Source organism: Apostichopus japonicus, chromosome 23 (assembly GCF_037975245.1).
Source record: "Apostichopus japonicus isolate 1M-3 chromosome 23, ASM3797524v1, whole genome shotgun sequence".
In the NCBI taxonomy this organism is placed as follows: Eukaryota; Metazoa; Echinodermata; class Holothuroidea; order Aspidochirotida; family Stichopodidae; genus Apostichopus; species Apostichopus japonicus.
In genome coordinates this window covers 13,030,749-13,053,312 of record NC_092583.1, presented here as the reverse complement: position 1 = coordinate 13,053,312, position 22,564 = coordinate 13,030,749, and the positions used below count along the sequence as shown (strand labels likewise).

General features: G+C 38.1%; 1 protein-coding gene across 4 annotated transcripts in view; it reads left to right on the top strand.

Moving 5' to 3' along the window:
* The window catches only part of LOC139964827 (BMP-binding endothelial regulator protein-like), an 81,228-nt gene that overhangs the window by 20,457 nt on the left and 38,207 nt on the right, over positions 1-22,564 (top strand). For all 4 annotated transcript variants that reach the window (XM_071966831.1, XM_071966834.1, XM_071966833.1 and 1 more), the window contains one exon: positions 15,418-15,879. In XM_071966831.1, coding sequence (XP_071822932.1) covers positions 15,774-15,879 — 106 coding nt within the window. In that variant the 5' untranslated portion in view covers positions 15,418-15,773. The remainder of the gene's footprint in view (positions 1-15,417; positions 15,880-22,564) is intronic.

Genomic DNA, 22,564 nt, shown 5'->3' with positions numbered 1-22,564 from the left:
ATCATCAAAGGTAGCTCCTGTGTTCACATGGTTTGGTCTTTATGTAGCGAATAGCCTGGGAACAAGCATTCATTATAGGCTCTTGTAGATATTAACGGCAATTTGCAGTAATTATTAGTTTATTTGTTAACACTATGTCCAAGGAAAGTATTATTATTATTATTATTATTATTTATTTGGTTTATATTATGTCGGAATCAAGTACAACAACACAGAAAGAGAGTCGAGAGGCTTTGGCTGTAGTTACAATGGTCTTGTATTGAATACATCGAAAAAATGGTAAAAGAAAATGTGAATCGTTTTTAAGGCAAGATTTATTACAACATTTATTTCAGTTAGCTTCATGGAGCCCTGGTGTTCTCAAATTGAGGAAAATGTTTGTGCCCATATATTATTTGTATCTCACTTTATAGAAGCCCCTTACCCCTCACCCGTAGCCCCTTGCCCCTATCCCTCACCCTTACCCTAAACCCTCACCCCTAGCCCCTTGCCGTTAACCCTCACCCCTAGCCCCTCTTACCCTAAACCCTCCCCCGTAGGCCTATCCCCTAACATTCATCTACATCCTGGTTAGTATCAGGTAATACGCAAGTCTTTCCATACGGGTAAATGATGTTTTTCCTACTAATATCAATAATAATAACATAATAAATTAATTGAATGAACTATACCAGGACTAATTTGTGCTCGATCAATTTATGAAATGTTTGGAAAACGTTTCCCCCTCCCGCCCCTCCCCCCCCCCCATTTTTTAAGCAAGACAAGTTGACATATTGCACGTAAAAATAGGAGCATCAGTTGGCATACCGTATGGCATCTTCTAAATATTCATTTCCGGTCACCACAGAATACTAACTCTATAACCAATTGATTCAATTATTGATTCGAACAGTTTATTTCAAACTATCCGCCAAACGGGGACTTCTCCGTTCCTATACGCTATTAAAAACTAACAGTTGTATATATACATCTACACCTAAATCTATTGACAAATCTTATACGGGTAGCTATATATATAAAGCATGGGGGGAGTTGGTTAGAATCCTAAGGATACAGTCTCTCGTCCGCTATTTAAAAACACACACACAAATACACGCACACACATACAAATACACACGTGACCTTTCTCATAGTTTAGATGTCATCAAGTGCACTTGGAAGTTGCTGCTTTTTTTTTTCATTTCTTTTTTTTTAAATAGGGTATAATATGTTTATTTGCTGCACCGTTTGACATCCTACGCACACACTTGAACTGGTAAAGAATCTTGGGTTTGTCTCTCCAGTGGTAGGCAAATAATCGGCCATCACCGTCATTTACATTTTCTCAGAGCAAAGAAGAAGTAAATGCAAATTTTTGATCCACTTCAGAGTGAGAGGGAAAAAGAAAAAGAGAGAGAGAGAGAGATAGAAAGAAAGAAAAGAATAAAAAAAAAAAACAGAAGCAGTTCGTGTTAGTCAGTAAACAATACGATCGGATGTATTAGGGTACTACAGATTATTATAGACGTATAGGCTACTGTTTGTTTGTATACTCACTGTGTAGTGGTTCTGCATTTGTATTAGGTTTCGGAGACCTTTACAAACATAAGCATGTGTATAGATAGATCTGTGTTTATACACGCTACCGGGGGATTATATATGCCAAGTTTTCTGTGTGTACAGTATATACCTATGCATTAACTGTTCATGCAGTAATAGAATGTGTTGGTATGAGTCGTTATAGGCGATACGTTTTTTGGTAATTTTCACTCTAAAGTTCTGATATTTTTTTTTTATCTCCTTTGCTGTAGTGAGATGAAGTAGTATTGTCACACTTCACCCCCCCACCCCCGTTCCGCTGCCACCACTCTTCCCACCCATGCCAACCCACCCCACCCCATCCCATCTCCGTAATGTTGTAGACAACTGTTCTAAGTTACTTTCAGCTCGGATCCCAATATTACGGAGCTCGGGATCGAAACCCATACTGAAAAACACACTTTCGACTCAGATCGAAACCTTAACCTTCAACAACCCTGCTTAGGAGCTTGAGACTCCTTGCTTGCAAAGGAAGGCTACAAAACTCAAGTTTCACATGTCACGAGTCCGCCCTCCCAATCTAAAGGGGACCCACCGAGTAAACGACTTCTTGATCCCAAGGCGGGGACCTACTGCTTCCGGGCTATACCACATCCACTTTACCATGAAATTGTACATAGGCCTAACCACCCCTTCTTTGCATGAAAGTGTCTCAGAAATACCTTAGCCATATACCCATAACATCTTGGCTGTCTTTGCCTTCCTCCATAGTTAGCAATAATTATAAATTATCATTATTTGCATATTTTAATTTCGATTAATTATTATGTTTACTGGTGCAGAAAGCATTTTGAGGGGGGTTACACGTATTGGGTCACACGTAGACCTGGTTATTGGCTAGCTGGTGGCGCTGTGACTGTTTTACATGCAATGTCAAACAGCCGCTTTCGGAAGACCGCGTTTTGTCGGTAGTCTGTTTGTTACCGCTTGTGAAGTCCTAAATGATTTGCTTTATGCGTCGCATGATGGCTTTAATGCACGCTAAAGCTATACCGTTATAAAAATATATATATAAATCATTTTGTTATTATTAATATTGTTAATATAACAACATAGTAAATGTGGCTGTGATTTAATAACTGTCTAATTATCGACGATTTCATTTGTTCGCAAACAAAGAAACCTCTAAGCGGCTCATGAGCCCGTTTATTAACTGGGACAAGCCATTTCCTCCGATTGGAAACATAAACCCCTTTGCCAAATGTGAACCATCAGCGTAACAACATATACAGTTTTTACGTGACATATAAAATGAGTAGAGTTATTAAACCATAACAAGTTTTGCCTTATCCCACCAGGGGGTTTCCATTTAAAGGAGGTGACACAGAGACCAAACGTGACTGCAATATTCTACTGCCCTCATTATCATGAGACTTCTGTGACAAGCCCCGCCCCTCCACGTACCCTTCCGCTCATGTCCTGAAGTGTCTCAAAAGTACAAAAAATGATTTGCTTTTTTATCCCGAGAAATACAACGACCTTTCGTTAATGGAGGTTTACTTATTAAAACAGGCTCACAGTTTCTTTTCCAGTAACCTAAAATAGGGCATGTTATTACAAACTAAATGATTTGGACAAGTCTATCTTTTCTCTACCACCCCCCCCCCTCCCCTCCATCCTTGCGCGACGAGGTGACGTCAGTGCATAATGGTTTTGTTTAGTCTACTGAAGAGCATTCGTCGTGTTAGTGGAGATTACGAATTAAAGTTCCCAAAACGGAAGTCTAAGTGATATAGCCATTTTAAACAAAAACGTAACAGAAAAGATGAAATTGTGCCATATGTGATTATGGTCATCCGAAAAATAAATCAAAATATTTACACAGGTGATAAAGAAAGGTAAAAAAGAAAGAAAGAGTGAAGTAGAAGGTCGAAGACAGATGTTTCAGCAGAAAGAAGTTCATCGTACCACTAAGTAACATACCGACGAGCCTGCTGTGGAAATGTGTCTGTTATTTCATTCATGTTCCAGATGTTACATTTCAATTAAATGTTTTACGAATTAGATTTGTAATCTTCTGCATTTCGTCGGAACTAAGTGTAATTTAGTTCTCATAATAGTGTCACAATCGGAATGTTACGGAAGGTTGATTTTTTTTTACAACACAATATCATGAAAAAGCAATGGTTGGCTTCCAATTGGTTATGAATAGGTCAACGTTATTACATACTTTTGACACAGACTATTTCAAGTGGCTTAATACAAAGCATTGAAGAATACTTTCGCTATTATCATAACAATAAAATTACCTACCTCCACCCCATCCCTCCCCTCCCATGCACGCGTGTAGAATTGTGCCACGAGCAAATTCCTATCGTGTACTGTGCACGGTAAGTGTGCAGCTGCACACAATGGAATCTGCATTGTGCAAGTGCTTGAAAGAAAGGAATGTAACTTCGTGTGTAAACTTGGCAAAGCACATTAAAGTATTGTGCAATTGGCGTTCCTCAAGTACTCTCCCCCTCCCCCAACCCACCCGTCCCTTCCCGTCCTTAACAAATACATTAACATACTACTAGACGCGCATACTATATTCTGTTGTGTTTTTAAGTAATATGCATCCTTTCAGTTTATCAGAGTAATTGGTGTTATTAGAACAACTTTCAAACGGTTATATCTGTTCCTGATTTTCACCCTGGTCTATGTACTAAGTGTCAATAACCTATTCCAACGAACGAGGCCTTTGGGTAAAGTCACGTGATCAATTAAAGGCTTAGCAGTTATCTGGGTTGTTAAAGGGTAGTTCCAAACTTGGATGTTACACTTTTAGCAACCATTTCCTAAATATTTCGTCCCTAATGTGAAATTATATTGCATGGGTGGAGAAGGGTTATGCGGGTGGGGGGGGGGGGGGGGTGGATAAGGGGTCGTGCCCACCAAAAAATACCGATACCTTTGCGTGCCCCGTTCCATTCAACCATATCCACACCATAATCAAACCGTTAGTTGTGCTTTGTTCAACATGATGTGATGCCGATCATGCCGTATTGTAAATGACGCTGTTCGCGGCCTGCTCATCCCCTCCGCTCTCCCCTCCCCTCCCCTCCCCTCCCCCTCCCGATGCTAAAGCATTACTACCTACGTCACTGCTTTATAGGCTTATCTGTACATGCTATGTGTCTGTGATGAAGCCAAGTCTCTGAAGTTATTCTGTACGGTATATGTAGTGAAATCTGATGTTTATAAAACAAAAACAAAAAATGAAATAGTTTATTTCTATAATCGAGCTTTGGGTCTTGATTTGGAATGTTCCTTTAAAACCAGTTATACGACTACATGGAATCAATATGTTGTATACACAAGTAACTTCAATGATAGGGTGATTGGCCTAAGTGAATGTGTTTACACTGTATAAACAGGACGGGGATTATTCAGCGTCGCCTATCTTAAACAAACCATATCGATTTTGAATAAGTTGAGATTCTCTCACTAAGCGATCCGATTAGATTTTCAAAAGGTATCAAGTTAATCGCGTTCCTTACACTCGATGGAAATGGCCTTAGAATACCGTGTAAATTGAAATGTTCATCTGCACGCATCTATTTATCAATAAAGGGATTTCCGTATATACAACTGTTGATTATCATTTTGACTATGTCAATGTATATATTAGCATTAGCAGCTTTCATTTGGTTTATGTTGTATTTTCTTCAGGTGCAGATCCGAGGGAGGGGTGAGGTGTATACACTCCCTTTCCATTTTCCAACCTCATACAAACATTCAAACGTGGTTAATGGTTATCGGCAAAACTTGCATTTAGACCTTACTATATAGATGTAATCTATAGTTCAGTTCAGTTCAGTTAATATATTTCGCTTATACATAGACATACAAAAACAGTGCAGTAATGGTATATACAGGTTACTACAAAAAACATAAAATAGTCTAAGTATATGCCTCGGAATGAACCATTTGACGTTAAACTTTTCTTGAGGGGAGAGGGCAGAGGGAAGAGGGGAGAAGGGGGTCTTTTTTTGGGGCAGGGGTGGGAAGAGCATGCGACAGGAATAGAGGCATGACGTTGGAGACGTTAAAAAAATAGCGACCCGAACTAAAAAATCATTTTGTTCCGTATTGTTTCGTTCGATTAACTATACTGATTAGTCTCCCGATAGTTTACAATACAGATGATTCTTTCAATCTATGTTAAGGAGATACCAACTTGCTGTTTATAAATATATATTCAGCTACCAACCACCCCCCTCCCCCCCCATTGTCTTGTTATTTCAATTGACTGTAAATGTAATTCCCCGTTACCTTCATTTCCGTAACATTCACAGGGCCTTTTTTGTTGTTGTTTGCTATTTCTCTCTCGTCTTTGGCGATGTGTGTATGGCGTTTTGTGTGTTTGTTGGCGGGTGGGGAGGGGAGGAGGGGGGTTGGAGTTACGGGAGGGCATCTGTTACTTAATTTATGAGATCTACTGATCTGTTGCGCTTTGTCACAGAGGAGAGCTTTAGTGATAGTGAGGGGGGGGGGGGGGCGACATATTCTTATTACTTAGATAACCATTTTATGTATGAATGAACCTCAACCGCGTAAAGTCACAAGAGACATTTCCATTGAATCATGACACCCCTTCCCCTACCCCTCCCCCTGCACCACTTACTACACAGACAAACTATACCAACAGCGAAACTCCTGCAGCTGGTCAATGAGGCCATTATAGGTTCCTTACACGCTCATTAAGAAGCAATAGCCGAACTTATAGTTTGTATTGTGAAAAGAGAGCTAAATTAACAGTTACACACACGTGGCCCGAGATTGAGTCCATTGTAAACCTTCTGGTTCTGTTACCGCTATGAGCGGAGTAGACAGTGCACGAAGGTAATTGCAATAGGAAGAAATATTATTATTATTATTATTATTATATTTAAGGGAAAAAGAGCGGCTTTTGTGAATATGAAATGGGTTAGAGATAGTTCCCCATGACCCAAATCCTTAATTTTTAATCTGGCTTTTTAGGTCATTTCAGGCCGTGTTTGTTTGGTAAAGTTCAAATAGTTTCTGCTGTTATTTGCATTATATTATTCTTTTGTTGCCATTTTTGGTTTCGCAAACCTAAAGGCAAGTTCTGTGTTGTGCAAAATATCAAGGTGTGTTGAAAGTATCGTAAACGATGGAAAGGGGGGGGGCGGTTGAGGGTAGGTAGGGAGGGGAGGGGATGGGGTGTCATGATTCAATGGAAATGTCTCTTGTGACATTATGCGGGTGAGGTTCATTCATACCTTAAATGATTATCTAAGTAATAAGAACATGTCGCCCCCCCCCCCCCCCCTCGGCTTCTCTTCCCGACAGTCAGTCACTGCACAAAATGACGTCACCGTGAATGACATAGTATCATGATCATACCACCTTTGTGGAAGACAAGTTATACATATACACAGTAACCATGGTGACGCATGACGGCATTGACTTCAAACTCTTCGGAACATTGTGACTCATTTACGAGGAAATTTTGAATGTTGATGGATGAAAAATAAATACTTTATAATTGAAGGTCTTCGTGCATACTTGATGTATTAATGACGTCACACATACAATTCTCGTATGTAATTTCTATGTTTTTACCAGTTCTGGTCTATTTAGCGAGATTTCGTAATTTATCACTGCATGGGGTTTGTTTCGCCCCTCCTTCCTTATTTATCCCTTTATTGGTCGACTTAACCAGCGCATCATTTAATCATCATAGCATGGATATAATACATACTTAAGAGAGAGAGAGAGAGATTAAAAAACAAAAGCAGAATGAGTAGATTTCGTCCGGGTAAAATAAACAGCGCAAACGACTGTTGAAAAGGTTATTGTAATGATCTTGAATATATATATGTAAGGAGTAAAAAAGGAAATTTGAACTGTTGGAACATGATGGATGGCATCTGAGATTATCTCACGAATGAGTTGGTGAACGCGTTTCACAAACATTCCATTCAGTTCGCGATCGTCAATGTGTATCATTATCTCATGCTTATATAGTGATCAAGTTTTGACTTTAAAAAGAAGAAGAAAAAAAAATCTACACATATAGTACAAAATTACCTCGTTCGGTCGACTTTTGGAGTGACAAGCCAATTTAACCTTAATTGGCTTTGTCATTACCCCTCCTACGTACTTAGATACTTTGATTGAAGGATTTTTGAGCATTTAAAGATTGACTTTATAACAATAATTGGTTTATCAGTCCAATTTCGTATCTCACTGCTATCTTGTTTCTCTATTTAAAGATTAGTCACAGGAATCTCAATGGGTTTGGCAGTTTTGATGGTTTGATACATTTATATATATATATATATATATATATATATATATATATATATATATATATATATATATATATATATATATAAATATATATATATATATACATATATATATATATATATATATATATATATAATCATTGTGGCGTTAGTATCCATAGCAACGTGATTTTGAAATATATATCACATATTGTAAGTTTAAAATGATACATAAAACGTTAACGAAAAAGGTGCGATGTTTTTATTAGAGCAACGAAGGAAGATACTAACGCAAAGAAGACAGTGAGTTATAACTTTTTTGACATGGTTCCAAGAACAGCGCCGTTTACGGAAAACAAAAGTCATTAAAAAATCAATAACTTTGTTATTTTGTGATTATTACTATCGTGGTTACCATATTTTGACAGGTTAACAAATGTTCCTATACTGAGGCATTTCATCCATATCATAGGGCACTATGGTCAAACTTTTATGACATAATGATAAAGAGGTCATCTCCATAGCCCTTAAATTTGCTAGAATGACCAGATTATGGCCAGCTATAGTCAAACTTGTCACTCTTTGTTACAAGGCCTACGGAACATCTTTCATTCTCTAAAACGATAAATTTTAGTCATGGCCTTAGCCTTAGCCTACCCTATAGTGGCAAAGAAACTTGCAATAATCGTGTATGCGGACCCTACAATACAATACATATATATACATATTAAATGTGTTTAGTCTCTGCGTTGCTGATTCGTTCTGTAAGTTCAAAGTTCTCACATTTGGGACACATATTTAACTTCGTTAGACAAAATATTCTTAATATTATATTGCTCACTGTGCTTGAAAAGCAATGTTCTCCATCAGGCCTAGTCTCGCCTCGAGCGTAACACACAGTAAGACAACAAATTGTAATGACGGACATTTCGTGGTAGATTGTTTCTATACCCATTTCGCTGTCAGCGGGAAACTTTCACTCAAAAGAATAAAAAAAAACGAAAAGCAAAGAAAGTAAAAAGAAAAGACTACCTTACGTTAAGTGTTATCAGGTTTATGAAAAAAAAAAAGTGTTGTAGACTATACCCCAGGTATACACATGTATGTAGGCAGCCACTTAATTTCCCTGTAGCGACGAACACATGCGGAGTGTTCCCCTTATACTGATTGTGGGAAGTTGATCGTAGAAGCATGTGTGTCACACCGGAAGGTGTGCCAAATATTTCGACGAAAAAAGAGAAAAAAGAAAAACCTGAAATAAAGTGATATAAGTTCTGCCATAACCGATCTGCATGGATGAACAATTATATACTTTTTCTCTTTCTTTTGTTTCTGTAATATTTTGAATTAATTAATCTTTCAAATTAAAAAAAAAATAGTACATGCAACCTTGATGTAATTTGCCCATGGGTATATTTATATAGGACTACATGTTTTCGCAAGAACATGTCAACGAAGTTTATTAACTCAATGCCATATATAAATATGGTTAGAGAATTCTTAGTTCAAATACAAACTGACCTGGAAAGTGTCAACAGGCAACACACACATACACACGCACACGCACACATATCTATCTATCTATCTATAAATATATATATATATATATATATATACACACACACATATATATATATATATATATATATATATATATATATACAGAGCTCTGTATAAAAGCTCTGTATACTTGAACAAGACATCGACATGTTGTTGACAGTGCGAAGCTAAAAACATTAATCTCTGCCTTATTTTACATATTAAATTCGGGACGTGGCGTCAATATGTAGATAGCGTATAAATACACCACGGTTCATTGGCATTGTCACAAAATGGTTACTTTTGGAATACTGAACGAGGATGATGTTAAAAGTTTACCAAATTACTTTACTGTAGTTTCTGACCTTCCCTTCCCCTTCCTCTCTTTTTTTTCAGTTTACGCTTTCCTCTTATTTTCCTTTTTCTTTCTTTCTGCATCTTCATGATGCGCTAATGCTTTCAAGGTTGTACCGCTTCTCTTTACGATCCTTGATTTCTTCTTGTACATGCAGCATACAGTTTTGTCGGATCTTGCATTTTATTAATTTGTAGTTTATATTTATCTCTCCTTGTAACAATGTTTACACGATTTTGACAGAGCAGGATAAATTTTAAAAACGAAATAAGAAAAAAGGCAACAAATTGAGCCCTCCGATGGTTTATTTAGTACCTAAAATCAATCTTGTCTAGACGAACCAATACATATAATGGATGGAAAGGCAGTGTCGAACTTTGGAGTGTGACTATATCAATGAGGTCGTGGTTGAACATAATTTATTCATCGGTTACATACCAGCCGAGACCTTGGCTACTCTTTATTAGCGGACTCATTAGCTTTAAAAATATCGATCCCACGTGGTATCGTTTTCGCGGCGTCAGTTATATCTTAATTAGAAAACGAGGAATAGTTTTCCCTTCCCCCATTTTTTCTTTTTTTCTGTATTTCCTCCGATTTTTAATTTTTCAGACGTTGTTAAAAAAATGCTATCGACTGACTGAACTAATTGAGAAGAAACAACATAATTAAGCGACTCGAGAATATGAAAGAAATGTTTTGTTGTCGAAATATTGCAGCACAGACTGTAAAAGCATGATATCTGAAACAAGTGTTTTAAACAATTTATAAACATTACACCCCGTGAGTCGGAGTATAGGCTTTATGTATTGTCATGTAATGTATTGTAATATTATTGTAGATATAGGCCTATATACAATATGGCGCCACGTTACTATAGCAACTAGAATTTGTATGAATTGTTCCTTATTGGATAACGCGTGCCCGGGCAGCAGTTGTTCGCCAGCTGGGAACAGCAGAAACATATATAGTCACAAGGGGGGGGGGGTGAGGAAGGAGGGGATGGGGTGGGGGAGGGGAAAGATGGGACGAAGGAGATCCCTCCCCCACCAAGCTGAAATATTTAAAAAGCCCATTTACCTCCCCAAATAGCATGTTGACAGGGACAGACAGACGGTAGTATGGCTCGGGCAAATAATGATTGCGCCCTTTCCAGCGTCATAGCCAGCAATACAAAGGTAAGGTGTCCTCGACTCCACTGCTATGACCTAGTGTGGAGATTTTGCTCACTTTTCAATACAACCTTTACGGTATCTTTCATTGATAAGGCCCACACTACTGGACCTGCAGGTCAAAACTTGTACGTAAGCGTAAGCATCGGGGATTTTGTTAGGAGGCTATGGATGTTAATGGGCCCCATATTATTGCTGTGGACCCTCGGTCCCTACCCGATACCCCGACCGGTCAGCGTATTGAAAAAGCGTCACATGTTTGGAATCCAGGGATTTGATTGGTCGATGCCCACGTTCGTCCTGGGGAAAAAAATACGCGACCGGTCATTCTCACCTGCATATCTATACAATTCGTCGCAATGCTGTGTTGGGTTGTCATTCAAGGTGGTTATTTAGTACGTATGTATTAGTACGTATTCAAATGCGCATGATCATGAGAAAAATCAGTATATTAGTACATATCATTAATATTTAGGCCTCAGAGAACTGAGGAACTGACGTCATAATCGATGTAGCCTTAAAGGAGCATTCCAGAAAATTGATCAATATTTTAAAGGTGAAATTCTTGATAACCGGAATGGATTATAAAAATACGATCAGCACGGAAATATCTTGCTTTTTTGTTATTAGTTGGACTATGATCTATCAAATGTAAACTTAAATTCTGTCTAGAAACCAACGTATCAGGCTAAATGTTAACTTTTACTTTTCTTCTTATTTCTGTCTGTTATCATTAACGCAGCGAAATTCAGTGTGATCATTTCTTTACGAATTCCATCAGTAACTTTAACTATACGTTGGCTTACAAAGTTTGATACCCCAAACAAAAGGGTATATATATCTGTGCGGATTCCGTTATCGGTCTTAAACAATATCCCTGCTGTTATTTTTTTTATTTTATTTTTTATTGGGGGAAATATGAAAGAAGCTGTAAATCACTTTTGGAAATGATTTTTCCTCTATAAAAATTTTGAAAGCAGGTAGACAATATTACTCGTGGTTATCATTTCCACTTTAATTTATGGTAAGCTCAGGGATTAAAGTACTCCCATCAAAAGTTACATGAGTTCCTTTACCTCTTCTAACTGTCGGAAAAGTTGATGGCTTTAACCGGAAGTAAAAGAAAGACGAGGGGCTTACCTGGTTATTAGATCCCCCCTAATAAACTGTAATGACCTCTTGTAGTACTTTCGCGATATTTTGACCCGTTTTCCTATAGAACCTTATACGCTATACTGCGTTACATGCACAGAGGCTATGCACGTGGATTGTTCCGTTAACCTATTTCTTTCTACTTCAGTACCAAGTGACAATACCAAAAAAATCTTGACCTATTTTTTAGGCCCTTTTTGCCAAGTTGTTTACCTTCGTGATTTCCTTTTCAAATAATTAAAAAAAGAAAAAAAAATGAAGAAGAATAAAAAAAAGGTCAGAAAGATAACGTAAAATGAGTTACTTTAGGCCTAGCTTAACCTGAAAGATTCTTGTTTTTTTGTGTTGCCTCTCTGAATGTGTCGGTATATAAAGACAGAATCATTGCCTCGAGTATTTTACAGGTAGTAGTGAAGGGTATTATATTGCCAGGTGTGAGCTTTAGTTCCTTTGGAATTAATTTTACCTTTTCAATTAGAAATAGTGGAGAAGCAACAACAAGGAAAAGAGGAAGAAGAAGAAAGGAGAAAGGGCATGAAAGGAGAATCAAGATAAAACTTGTTTTCATCTTTGTTCTGTATATGTAGCTGTTTGTTATAACCTTGACACATGAATTTATTTGAACGAGCGGCGGAGACGAAATGCGCACTTAGGTGTACACACGGCGGATACTTGATGTACCGCCACTTGGAAGTCAGCAATGATCAAGGTGGGGGTGGGGCGGGAGGGGAGGGGAGCTTGTGGGCAGTGGTTTTTAATGAAATATTCTCACATATAAAATGTGACAAGGAATCATCAAGTCAGTTTGGCTTTCCGGTCTTTACGGTCTAAGTAAAAAAAAAAAAGGGGGGGGGGGGGGTTGATGACGTGTGACGTGGGTGTGTATGTGTGTTGTTTATGCGCGTCGTGCATGGGGTGTATGTGACTCCGCCGTGGCTCCGCGTTGACAATATAGTTCGCCATGCGTGTAGATTGCATAAATATGTTCTGTTTTGCAGCCGATGTCATTTAGTTAACTTCGTTAATGGGTGAGGTCAAAGGTCATTTTAAGGTCACTAGTAATGCTAAAGTATGCACAAATTTGTAGACAAGCTGAATACATACAATTAGAACATTGATGCATCCCGGCGATGTTGGGAGGAAGGTGTCTCTTTATGATTACTGTTCTTCTTCTACTTTTTTTGGTTGGAGGTCAAAGGGTCGACCGTAGGCAAACTTGGAAAACATTGTGATACAGTTTACTCCATACTTTCTTCGTTTCTCGCTCACCTGTCTACAAACAACCTAACGCCCTCTATAACCGGCTACTCCCGGTCGAAGCCCCTGGGATCCTTCTCGTTCTACGCACTCAAAGTGCGCTCGTCGCTCGTAAATATCCAACCTTTGTAAGTTTTGGAATATCTCTATAGCTTTGACGAAATCTCATGCTTGGTATATATATGCCGATGCCTCTAGCAGGTTGAATGAGTAGGCTTTACTAAGTACTAACGACCTAGTACTTTTGGTGGATGTCAATATAGATTATTTGAGGTCAGCCAATGATCAAAGGACTGATAATCTTGTAATTTGGTTTAAAACACAATGAGTCCGTCTTTTTGGGAATCTCATATACGGTACGTATTGTTAGTTTTTGGTGCAGTTAGTATGTTTTTGTTTTTTTGATGGAGGTCAAAGTTCATCATCAGTTTGGCAATGATTAAAATATGAATCGCGTTCATATTATACACATGGCTATAACAGAGCGTTGACCATCTTTTGGGGAGAGGGGGGGGGACTTCAAAACATCTGACCCTTGTCCGCGCTGTTTGCGCAACGAGAGGTCAAAAGGTCATCTCTGTGATCTCAAAAATCATTGTCTTAATTGGTTACTCTCCACGAGTGAGTCTTGCAACTGTGTCTGGTTATAGTCGAGCGTATCTGGAACTCCCCCATTTTCTTCTGAATCTGAGTCCATTTTGGAAACTTTTAGACCTAATTTTATTTCATCATTTGATTCGAGAGAAAAAGGTTAGAGGATAACTTATGGCATAGGTTTAGTATTGATTTGTCATAAATCTAAGAAAGAAGAAAGAAAAAAATACAGAAATATTGGAGCCCCTAAGCAAATATTTCTCTAGTTGTTTTTCCGGTTTTGAGGATATCCAGGTTTAAAATATGCTTAGTCTCTGGAATGCTCATTTAAGGCTAAAACCGACAATGACGTCAGCTTCACCTCAGTGTATGTATACCGTAAAATTGTAATCAAATGTTTGATAAATTCTAACAAACTCGACGGAATAACATGTTCTGTTATAACTTCATTGTAAACAACAGATTCGCCCTGTATTAAGTTAAATCGTCGACGGTTTTGCAATTGATAAATGTTGTAACATGTTATAAAACACGTCATCCAAAACGTAATAAGAAAAGGCTTTTGTTTTTCCCTTGAAATTTATGCTCCATCTGAGAACTGAACTGACCGAAGGGTCTGTTTATTTTAGACTACATAGCCTAGTCACTTTAACTGTTATACCGCAGCTGTGAAATTAAAGGGTGATTTCTAACAATTAAACTTGTCCTATACAATCGAAACTGATAGTAGTGGTTTGTAATGGTCTACAACATATTACTATTAAGTATAATTATATTTTATTATTTGCAGAAAACTTGTATATCAATATTGACTCAAACTTATCGCTCCTGTCTGGTGCCATGTATAACTTAGCGTGTATGAGCAAGTTAAAAAAAAATAGTAATAAAAAATAAATAAAATAAAGAGAAGATATTAGCTATTCGCAGTTGTCATTATTTTGGCAACATTAGGCTCCAACAGACAATGAGTCAGCATGGTAGTAAAGCTTCACTTTAAAACGTTGCGTCACATAAGTCGGTCAGACATTGAGACGCGTCATAATACGTGCGGGCATATGTTGTTCTAACTAAAACTATATTGTGGGCGTCGAAAACGGGGGGTGTATCATAGTTTACACTTTACACCATTCCATCTATTAAGGCAGTTTTGCTGCATAAGAAACATAGATTTCAGGCTTGAAATGTCCATATCTGTTTATCTGTGTTAGTTCATCGTCAATCGTTTACCGCTATAACCAAGGGAACGGTATCACATGGCTTGTTCGCCCTTATTTGAGGTGAAATGAAATAAGATTCTGCTTAGAAATGACGTAATGTTTCCTTTCGGTCTTAACATTTACCTGTTGTATACAGAGACCCATTTTATAAGGCCTATTTGGTTGTTAATTTGAGTGGTGGATGAAAGCATAACCGTTTTCTTTCTTTCTTCAAAATTTGGCTGTTTCTTTTTCGTCGAACGTAACCAGCTTCTTCTATCAACGACATATTATATATCTGACTCTTTCATACATTGTCTCTCTCTCTTGCTCAGGCTCTCCCTTCAAGGATTCCCATTACCTGTACCTCGACAACTGCCGTGACGTCACGAGACAAGTTCCTTATTGGCTGAATCTTCCCCAGTGTTTGTAAAGCATTTTTTCCTAGTCGGACAACAAAACGCAGCACAGACGTAATGATCAAACCGCAGGAGAGAGATATATGTAGTGTTTGAAGACCATTCCGGCTAATTTTCTTCCACCATAAAAACTAGAGGGAGAAGAGGTGTCTTTTTCATTCATTAGGAGATAGAGTAACGGATCAGAACTGGTCGTCGTCGTTTCAACAAAAATATAAAGGGAAAAAATAAACCCAGTTACTGACCTTCGCGAAAACTCGTCCCGTAGGAGAATGGCAGCGGGCGAGACCCCGGCTAGGCGCCGGGGCGACTGGGTAGCTTGTCTCTGTGTTTTGCTGGCCTCGGTAACGTTCAACGTGAGCAGCGGTTTTCTGGATGGTAAGTGTATCGCCTTTCTTATCTTTTGGGTTAAGGGTTTATTTGTTTGCTTAATAAATTAAGGGAAAGAAGAGGGAGCAGTTTATGACTTTTGGAGCTTTGGGTGTAACACACTACAATCCTTGAGCATTAGCTGCTGGCTATGTCTCCGTGAACCAAGATAATGTACTGGTATATGTAGGGGTATACTGTGCGCTTATAGTATTATAGGCCCATTAGACATTGTATACATGTGTGGGTATATTATGTGTGGGCATTGTGTGAAGTGAGACAAGTCCGTTATTGTGTGTACTGCTCATCAAGTCAGAATGGGAGTAGGCTTACCCTGTAGGTTAGAAGACTTGTTATATTGTTAAATTATTATTCTTTCGTCACTTATATAAATATGTGTGTGAGTGTATGAGAGAGAGAGCCTGGTTGGTGAGGGTAAGTTCCGGGAGGTGGGGGGGGGGTGAAGGGCGTCGCTGTAGTACAAAGTTACTAGAGCGAGATGGGCATGTAAGATTAACTCGTTTGTGACCGGTTTAAGGGTTTAATGACATGTGGACCCCGGTGCCTTGAACCACATTTGAAACTAAATCATTCCCTCTCCATTATTCGAGGGGAGGGGGTTAAAATGAAGCACTTGCATCAACACGTAGGTTTCTTATAGTTCTCTAGCTTTAAACAAATTTTTGAGGTGATAGTGATATATTTTCTACTATTTTCTCCATTGTTAATATCTCACGATAAAGTGCATATTATTAGACTAGTAGCCAAGTTATCAAAACCGTGAATGTATAGAAAAATCAAAATTCGGAAAGTTTTGAATAACTTCAATCTTGTTGTAATATATCTTTATTATATTGTGCTTAATAATACAAATATATGTATAAATTGTCTGGAACTTGATGAAATATTGAGAATCGAATACATACATAGATTGTACTAAGTTAATTAACCTTTATGTTATAAGACAAAAACAAAAAAATATATGAGGGTGTGTAACTTCGTTCGATCTGTTACAATCTTTATAAAATTATATGCTCGATTTTTGGCTTAGTTTTTTTTAAAAACTGTTGATGAAATGAACTGGCTAATAAGTACTCTCGTTAGCCTTGGGCCTATATATGATGTGTTCTCATAGTGGTAGCATTGTTCCTTTATCTTTGTGTTGGATAATGGAAAACGAAAGAACAACTTCAACCAAAGACAAATTTAGATCGTGGAAAAATATATTATTTGTACTTCCATGCTAATATTAACCACCCCACCCCCTTTCAGGCTACAGCTGTATTAATTTAATGCTAAAAATCTTGTTTCAAATGGTCTCTGAACTGTTCACATATACTCCAAATGTACGTTTCTATTTATGGAAATGACACAAGACAACCACTGCAAAATGGTTTTAGCGCCCCCATCACCAAACCATCCCCTTCCCCTCCCACCCTCTCCTCTGATCCCCACCCCATCCCGCACCCACCTCTACCCACTCCAAGTTGTGACTTAATCACAGCTATATAGTCTGCAGCTTTCTCTTCAAAGTGTATATGTAGTAAAAAAAATATCATCCATTTATTTCTTGAAAAATGTCCACAGTTGCTTTAATAAATGATTAATAGTGTACTGTTATACTACTGTACCTAATCGTCTATAAATCTAAATTGATCAAGACGACAAAAAAAAAATGCCCAAAATCAAATTAATCTTTTTAATTACTTACCCATTAACCTTCACTTGGTGAGAAGCGAAATAAGGTGGGGGTATGTGTCATTGTGGGTCACGGTCACTTCTAATCTAACTGGAAGTAATATGGTTACTAAAGTAGAGGTCTGGTGCCGAAATTAATTAATTAATTGGTGACCAACAGCTTAAAAAAAAATGAAAAATCGGCCCTGTGACATCAGTGAAGAATTAGAGCCGGTACCCCCCCCCCCCACACCCCTCGCCATGACGTCATCTAAACTACACAAAGCCCAAAAAATGTAATGTTTACAGATATGACACTATGTTAGATCTATAGTATTGAGCTGGGTATAGTTAATTTGTCATCTAGAGAAAGCCATTCTTAGTGAAATAAAAAACTGGCCAAGGAATGGGCATCTTTTGGGCAATCATCCAATCATTCAGGCCAACACGTGACTGGTATCATTGTAATCCGTAGGCTGAAAATTACGGAACCAAGTTAAGCAACCCTTGTAGGCGGGGGTGGTTTTCTTAGATATCGGGGGGGGGAGGGGATAGGACGGTTCAAAGAAGCACCTGAACCGCCCACGGCGTAAAGTCAACATCTATATATCATCGGCTATAGTCGTGTTATCAACGGTGTTTGTAAACCGCGGTTATTTTATACCCGTAGAAATAGTTCAAGTTGATAGAAAATCAGAAAAAAAAGAGTAAAGGATCGCGGCTACGATGATGGATGGATTAATCTTTTTGACAATTTTATGATTTAACAGCTTTTTTTCTTGAACAACATCGGTAGCGCTATACAAACACAGATAAAAGAATCATTCAAGTGGTGATAGATTAGCTAGTTAAAAATGATATCCTATACTGTATATCTCTACAAGAATTGTACTTTTTTTGACTGAGCATAGTTCATGATACCTGTCGCTGTAATATGCTCTCGTTACCTCCCATTACGCCCCCTCACATGTGTTATTTTCATCCAGTTCGTTCGACTTCGTACGGAAATATATATATATATATATATTGTGTTCCCCGTAACATGTGTGTGACTGGACCATGCATGTTTGCTGTTTGACCGGACTGAAATATGCTTGAAATTTTGTTCCGCAACGACCACGTAGGATCCTGCCCCCACTCAAGTCTCACCCACCCATCCCACTCGTTCGAAAATGTTAAGGAAAGCGAATTATTTCATACAGGAAAGCTGAAAACGCTTACACGTATAACAGTAGTGAAAACCAGGCTACCCCGCTTAAACAGGCGCATTAACGCAATCGATTGTTGAACTCCATATGCAAGAAAAGCGTAACATGATTTAAAATAGAATGAGAACAATTTTGAAAGCTGCAGCTTGCTTGCTTCTTACGTCTGACAAAATGTCATTCTTTTAGAAAACCAGAACGCAGGAAACTGTTATGTTTATTATTATTACCTTCTTCCCCTCCCCCCTCTCTCTCTCGCACTCTTTCTGAAGCAAAGCTTCTCCTAGCCAACTCTATATCGAGATGATTTTAAGCAGCCTTCGATCCCCCGACATACTGTGTGGTCTCCAAAGTGTGCTATATTTAAAAAAATCAACTGTAAACTTCGTCATGTAGTTTGTCCATAACTCCATCAACTGGGCAACATGTTGGGTTGAGCTGTTAAAACGTGTATAAATTCCTCCCGAACGGAGAGAACCCACTTGTGTACCTGGTGTCTTTCACCAAATCTATACCCCCCTATTTATACTGCACTCTCGGGTATGTTTAATCGCCTAGATACAATTAAATGGTGTAAAATATCACACACAAGTACGGGGCCGGGTTCTTTGCCCTCCATATATATTTACTTTTTTGTTCACTGGGCACTGACTTGACGTTCGTCGATAAGACTATAGGTGTGGAAGATTGTGACCATAACTATACTTTCAAAATCTGCCAGAATTAATTCTTCTTTGTTGATCGAGTTTAAAACAAATACTAAAGAAAGACGCAAGACGCTAGATCAAACCCTTCCTTGTGTCAAGAGAAAGGTATCATGGGATATGATACTGAGGAGATAAACGAGAAGGAGGAGTGGGGGGGGGGGGTCATGATATGGCTAGAGGGGTAGTGACATCACTACCAAACAACAACAACAACAGCAACAAGAAAAAAGAATTAAAAAATGAAAAAGCGCGCGTATCGCCTACGTTGAAGTTTCTGCATGAACGGGGTCGATGTCTCGTTGACAGACTATGAACTCGAATATTTTCTTAACGAAAATGTTTTGGATGACAAAAACCCACTAACAGTCTCTAAATTAAATGTAAAAAATGTAAGTGAGAAATTAGAGGGTGGGTGGGGGATGGGGGGGGGGATTATTTGGAGGGTGTGGAGGATGAATGCTAAAAAGAATGAACCCCGTGGTACGGTCGGTAATTCATGTTCATTATGTATAAGCATAAATCATTAATTTTTAAAGATGTTTCGTAGACAGGTAGCCTCGCTGGTTAACATTATAGCATCATGTTACCAAATAATTTTTAGTTAAAAGGGATTTTAGATTTCATTTTGTAAAAAGTATAAAAAAAAAAAACATATATAAAAAAAAAAAATACGCCGATGATTTCCGACATCGAACTTTCGTCACACTCTCAGCTAGAATGGTCACAATGTTTATTTACCGTCTCCTGGAGAGTATCAAACATTGTTTTTGCTTGTCTGTGGATAATTTTGTCAAACAGGTAAAGCATTAGGCTGATATATTTTATCGGCGGCAAAGACCCACTAGGGAATGCTTTGAAACCGTCGAGAAGTAGTGTACTAATTATGACGTCACCAAAGGTCATACATATTTTACGAGGTCAAACGTGGCAATGTAATTGCTGAGGCCTCTTTTTCTAAAGTCTTTCTTTGAAAGGTACAGAATGACATTTTTTTACAACCATATACTGTTACTTTAGGCTTATATATATATATATATATACGTATAAACGTGATCGAAATAATCTCCCTCATGCTTTCTCTTTGGGTCGCGCTTAAAAAAATGTTGTCAAATCCACTTTGATGACATTTACCGTGAAAATGGTCTGACAGATTGATTCGGAGGAACGAACAGAAAACAATTTTTTTTGATACACTTCAAATAATCTAAGAAAATATTTGGTTGGGAAGGTGTTTATATTACGTGACAGATGGGTTGAAGAAATCAAGATGTTGTCATAATGGTTTAACCCATCAAGCGACTCTCTTCTATGGAACGCCAAGTATGCATGTCAAGTGTATATATATAAATATAGGAAATTGTTTCTTCATAGTATCATACTTTATATATCTGCCCGCCAAGTTTCGACAGTTGCATCGAACTTCGATCGCCCTAATTTTCTTTCAAGTCACTTCTTTATCTCATTATGTAATCTAGGCCTATCTTTAAAAAGCAAATGCCCAAAAAGTGTTTCCGCATTTAGGCACGTATAAAAAGGATTATAAACTTATAACACGTTCAGATCAAACTATTCTTAGCGTATTGTTATTTGGTGAGGGAATGACTACTTATAATCATTTTTGACATGAATATTATTCGGTATCATACGTCATCATATATCCTTTCACATCGTCATCGTCATCGTCGTCATTGTCATCGTCGTCGTCGTCATCGTCGTCATCGTCGTCATTACTATTATTATTACGCCGTCATGACATCACTATTTTATCATATACTTATAGATGAGCATTTTTGTTGTGATGATTAAGTCTAGCTTGCATATTACTATAACAGCCCCATTCCTAGTACAGTCTTTTTCTTTACTGCGCATGCTCTCCAACGGCGCTATAGCAACAATATAAGCTGTCGAGCATCAGCAAACAACACATGTTTTTATCGGGTGATGTGATTTCGCGCCAATAGGGCTATCAAAGAGAAGACTTGTGAATAGATAATTTAAATAGGTTTGGTTCGTATATAAACCCCGGATTTATTCCAACTTGGTTCCTTTGATCTATAATTCCCTTCCTTCCTTTTCCTTGTTTGCTATTAAAAAAAAATATTAAATTAGTTGTTTACAAATTACAAATTGTCAATAGATATTCAAGTTGTTTTTGTCTCGATATTTTATCTTTATACCATTTTTATTCCAGTTTTATGATCGACTCTATTTCTGGTAAAATAGATTGACACTATAGCCAAGTTTTGTAAAACAACGATTTTTTTATTAATAATCGGGTAATAATATACAATTTGTGACAGAAGTATTATTCCTTTCTTTATCCGAGGGACGTCATAACTTGCAGAACGTCCAGTGATGACAATCTCATTTAAAGCGATATTGCTCGGCAAAAATCACGATGTAAAAACAATTTCGAGTTTCGAGTTTTTCGAGAAGTAATGTATCGGCCTTAGCATGAACCCACGACCAAGCGCAGCGGATTCAGAGGGTAGGGTGAGGTTGGTGGTATAACCCCCGATCAACCCCCCCCCCCCCCTCAAGAAAAGGGAAGTTACTATCACAACCTAGCGGGTAGACCTAATTTATAGCTTATAAATATGCCTCAAACTCTTTTTGTTTCATATTTAAAAAAAAAATCTGGGGGAATACGCCCAGAAACTCTCCCTACATAACCGGCGGCTTCAATGACCCCAGGGCCACACACCTCGTTTAATAAAATCCGTGATCCGCCCCTGATGATGGGTTAGGTTCGATAGTGTTGTTCCATATTGGACCGCCTGTGGTAAAATTGTAAATATCCATAATATGTGCTTGTCAAAACTTAGCCGCCATCCTTCTCCCTATAAATGAATTAAAATATCGAAAGGAATTTATTATATTTTTAAGATAGGAGAAAGGAGACGTATAGGTGAGGTGGAGGGAGGGGTGGGGGGTGGCTTAGCGCTGGGCTTTAGCTGAATGTAATACATTAAAGCAATCTTGCATATATCGTATACACGGCTCTTTACCAAAGCAGAGGGGTGCACGTTGCGCGAACAGGCTCTGAACTTCTCCTTTAAATTCTTGGGAAGGTCACACTTAGATCCAGTGACGCGGTTTGTTTAA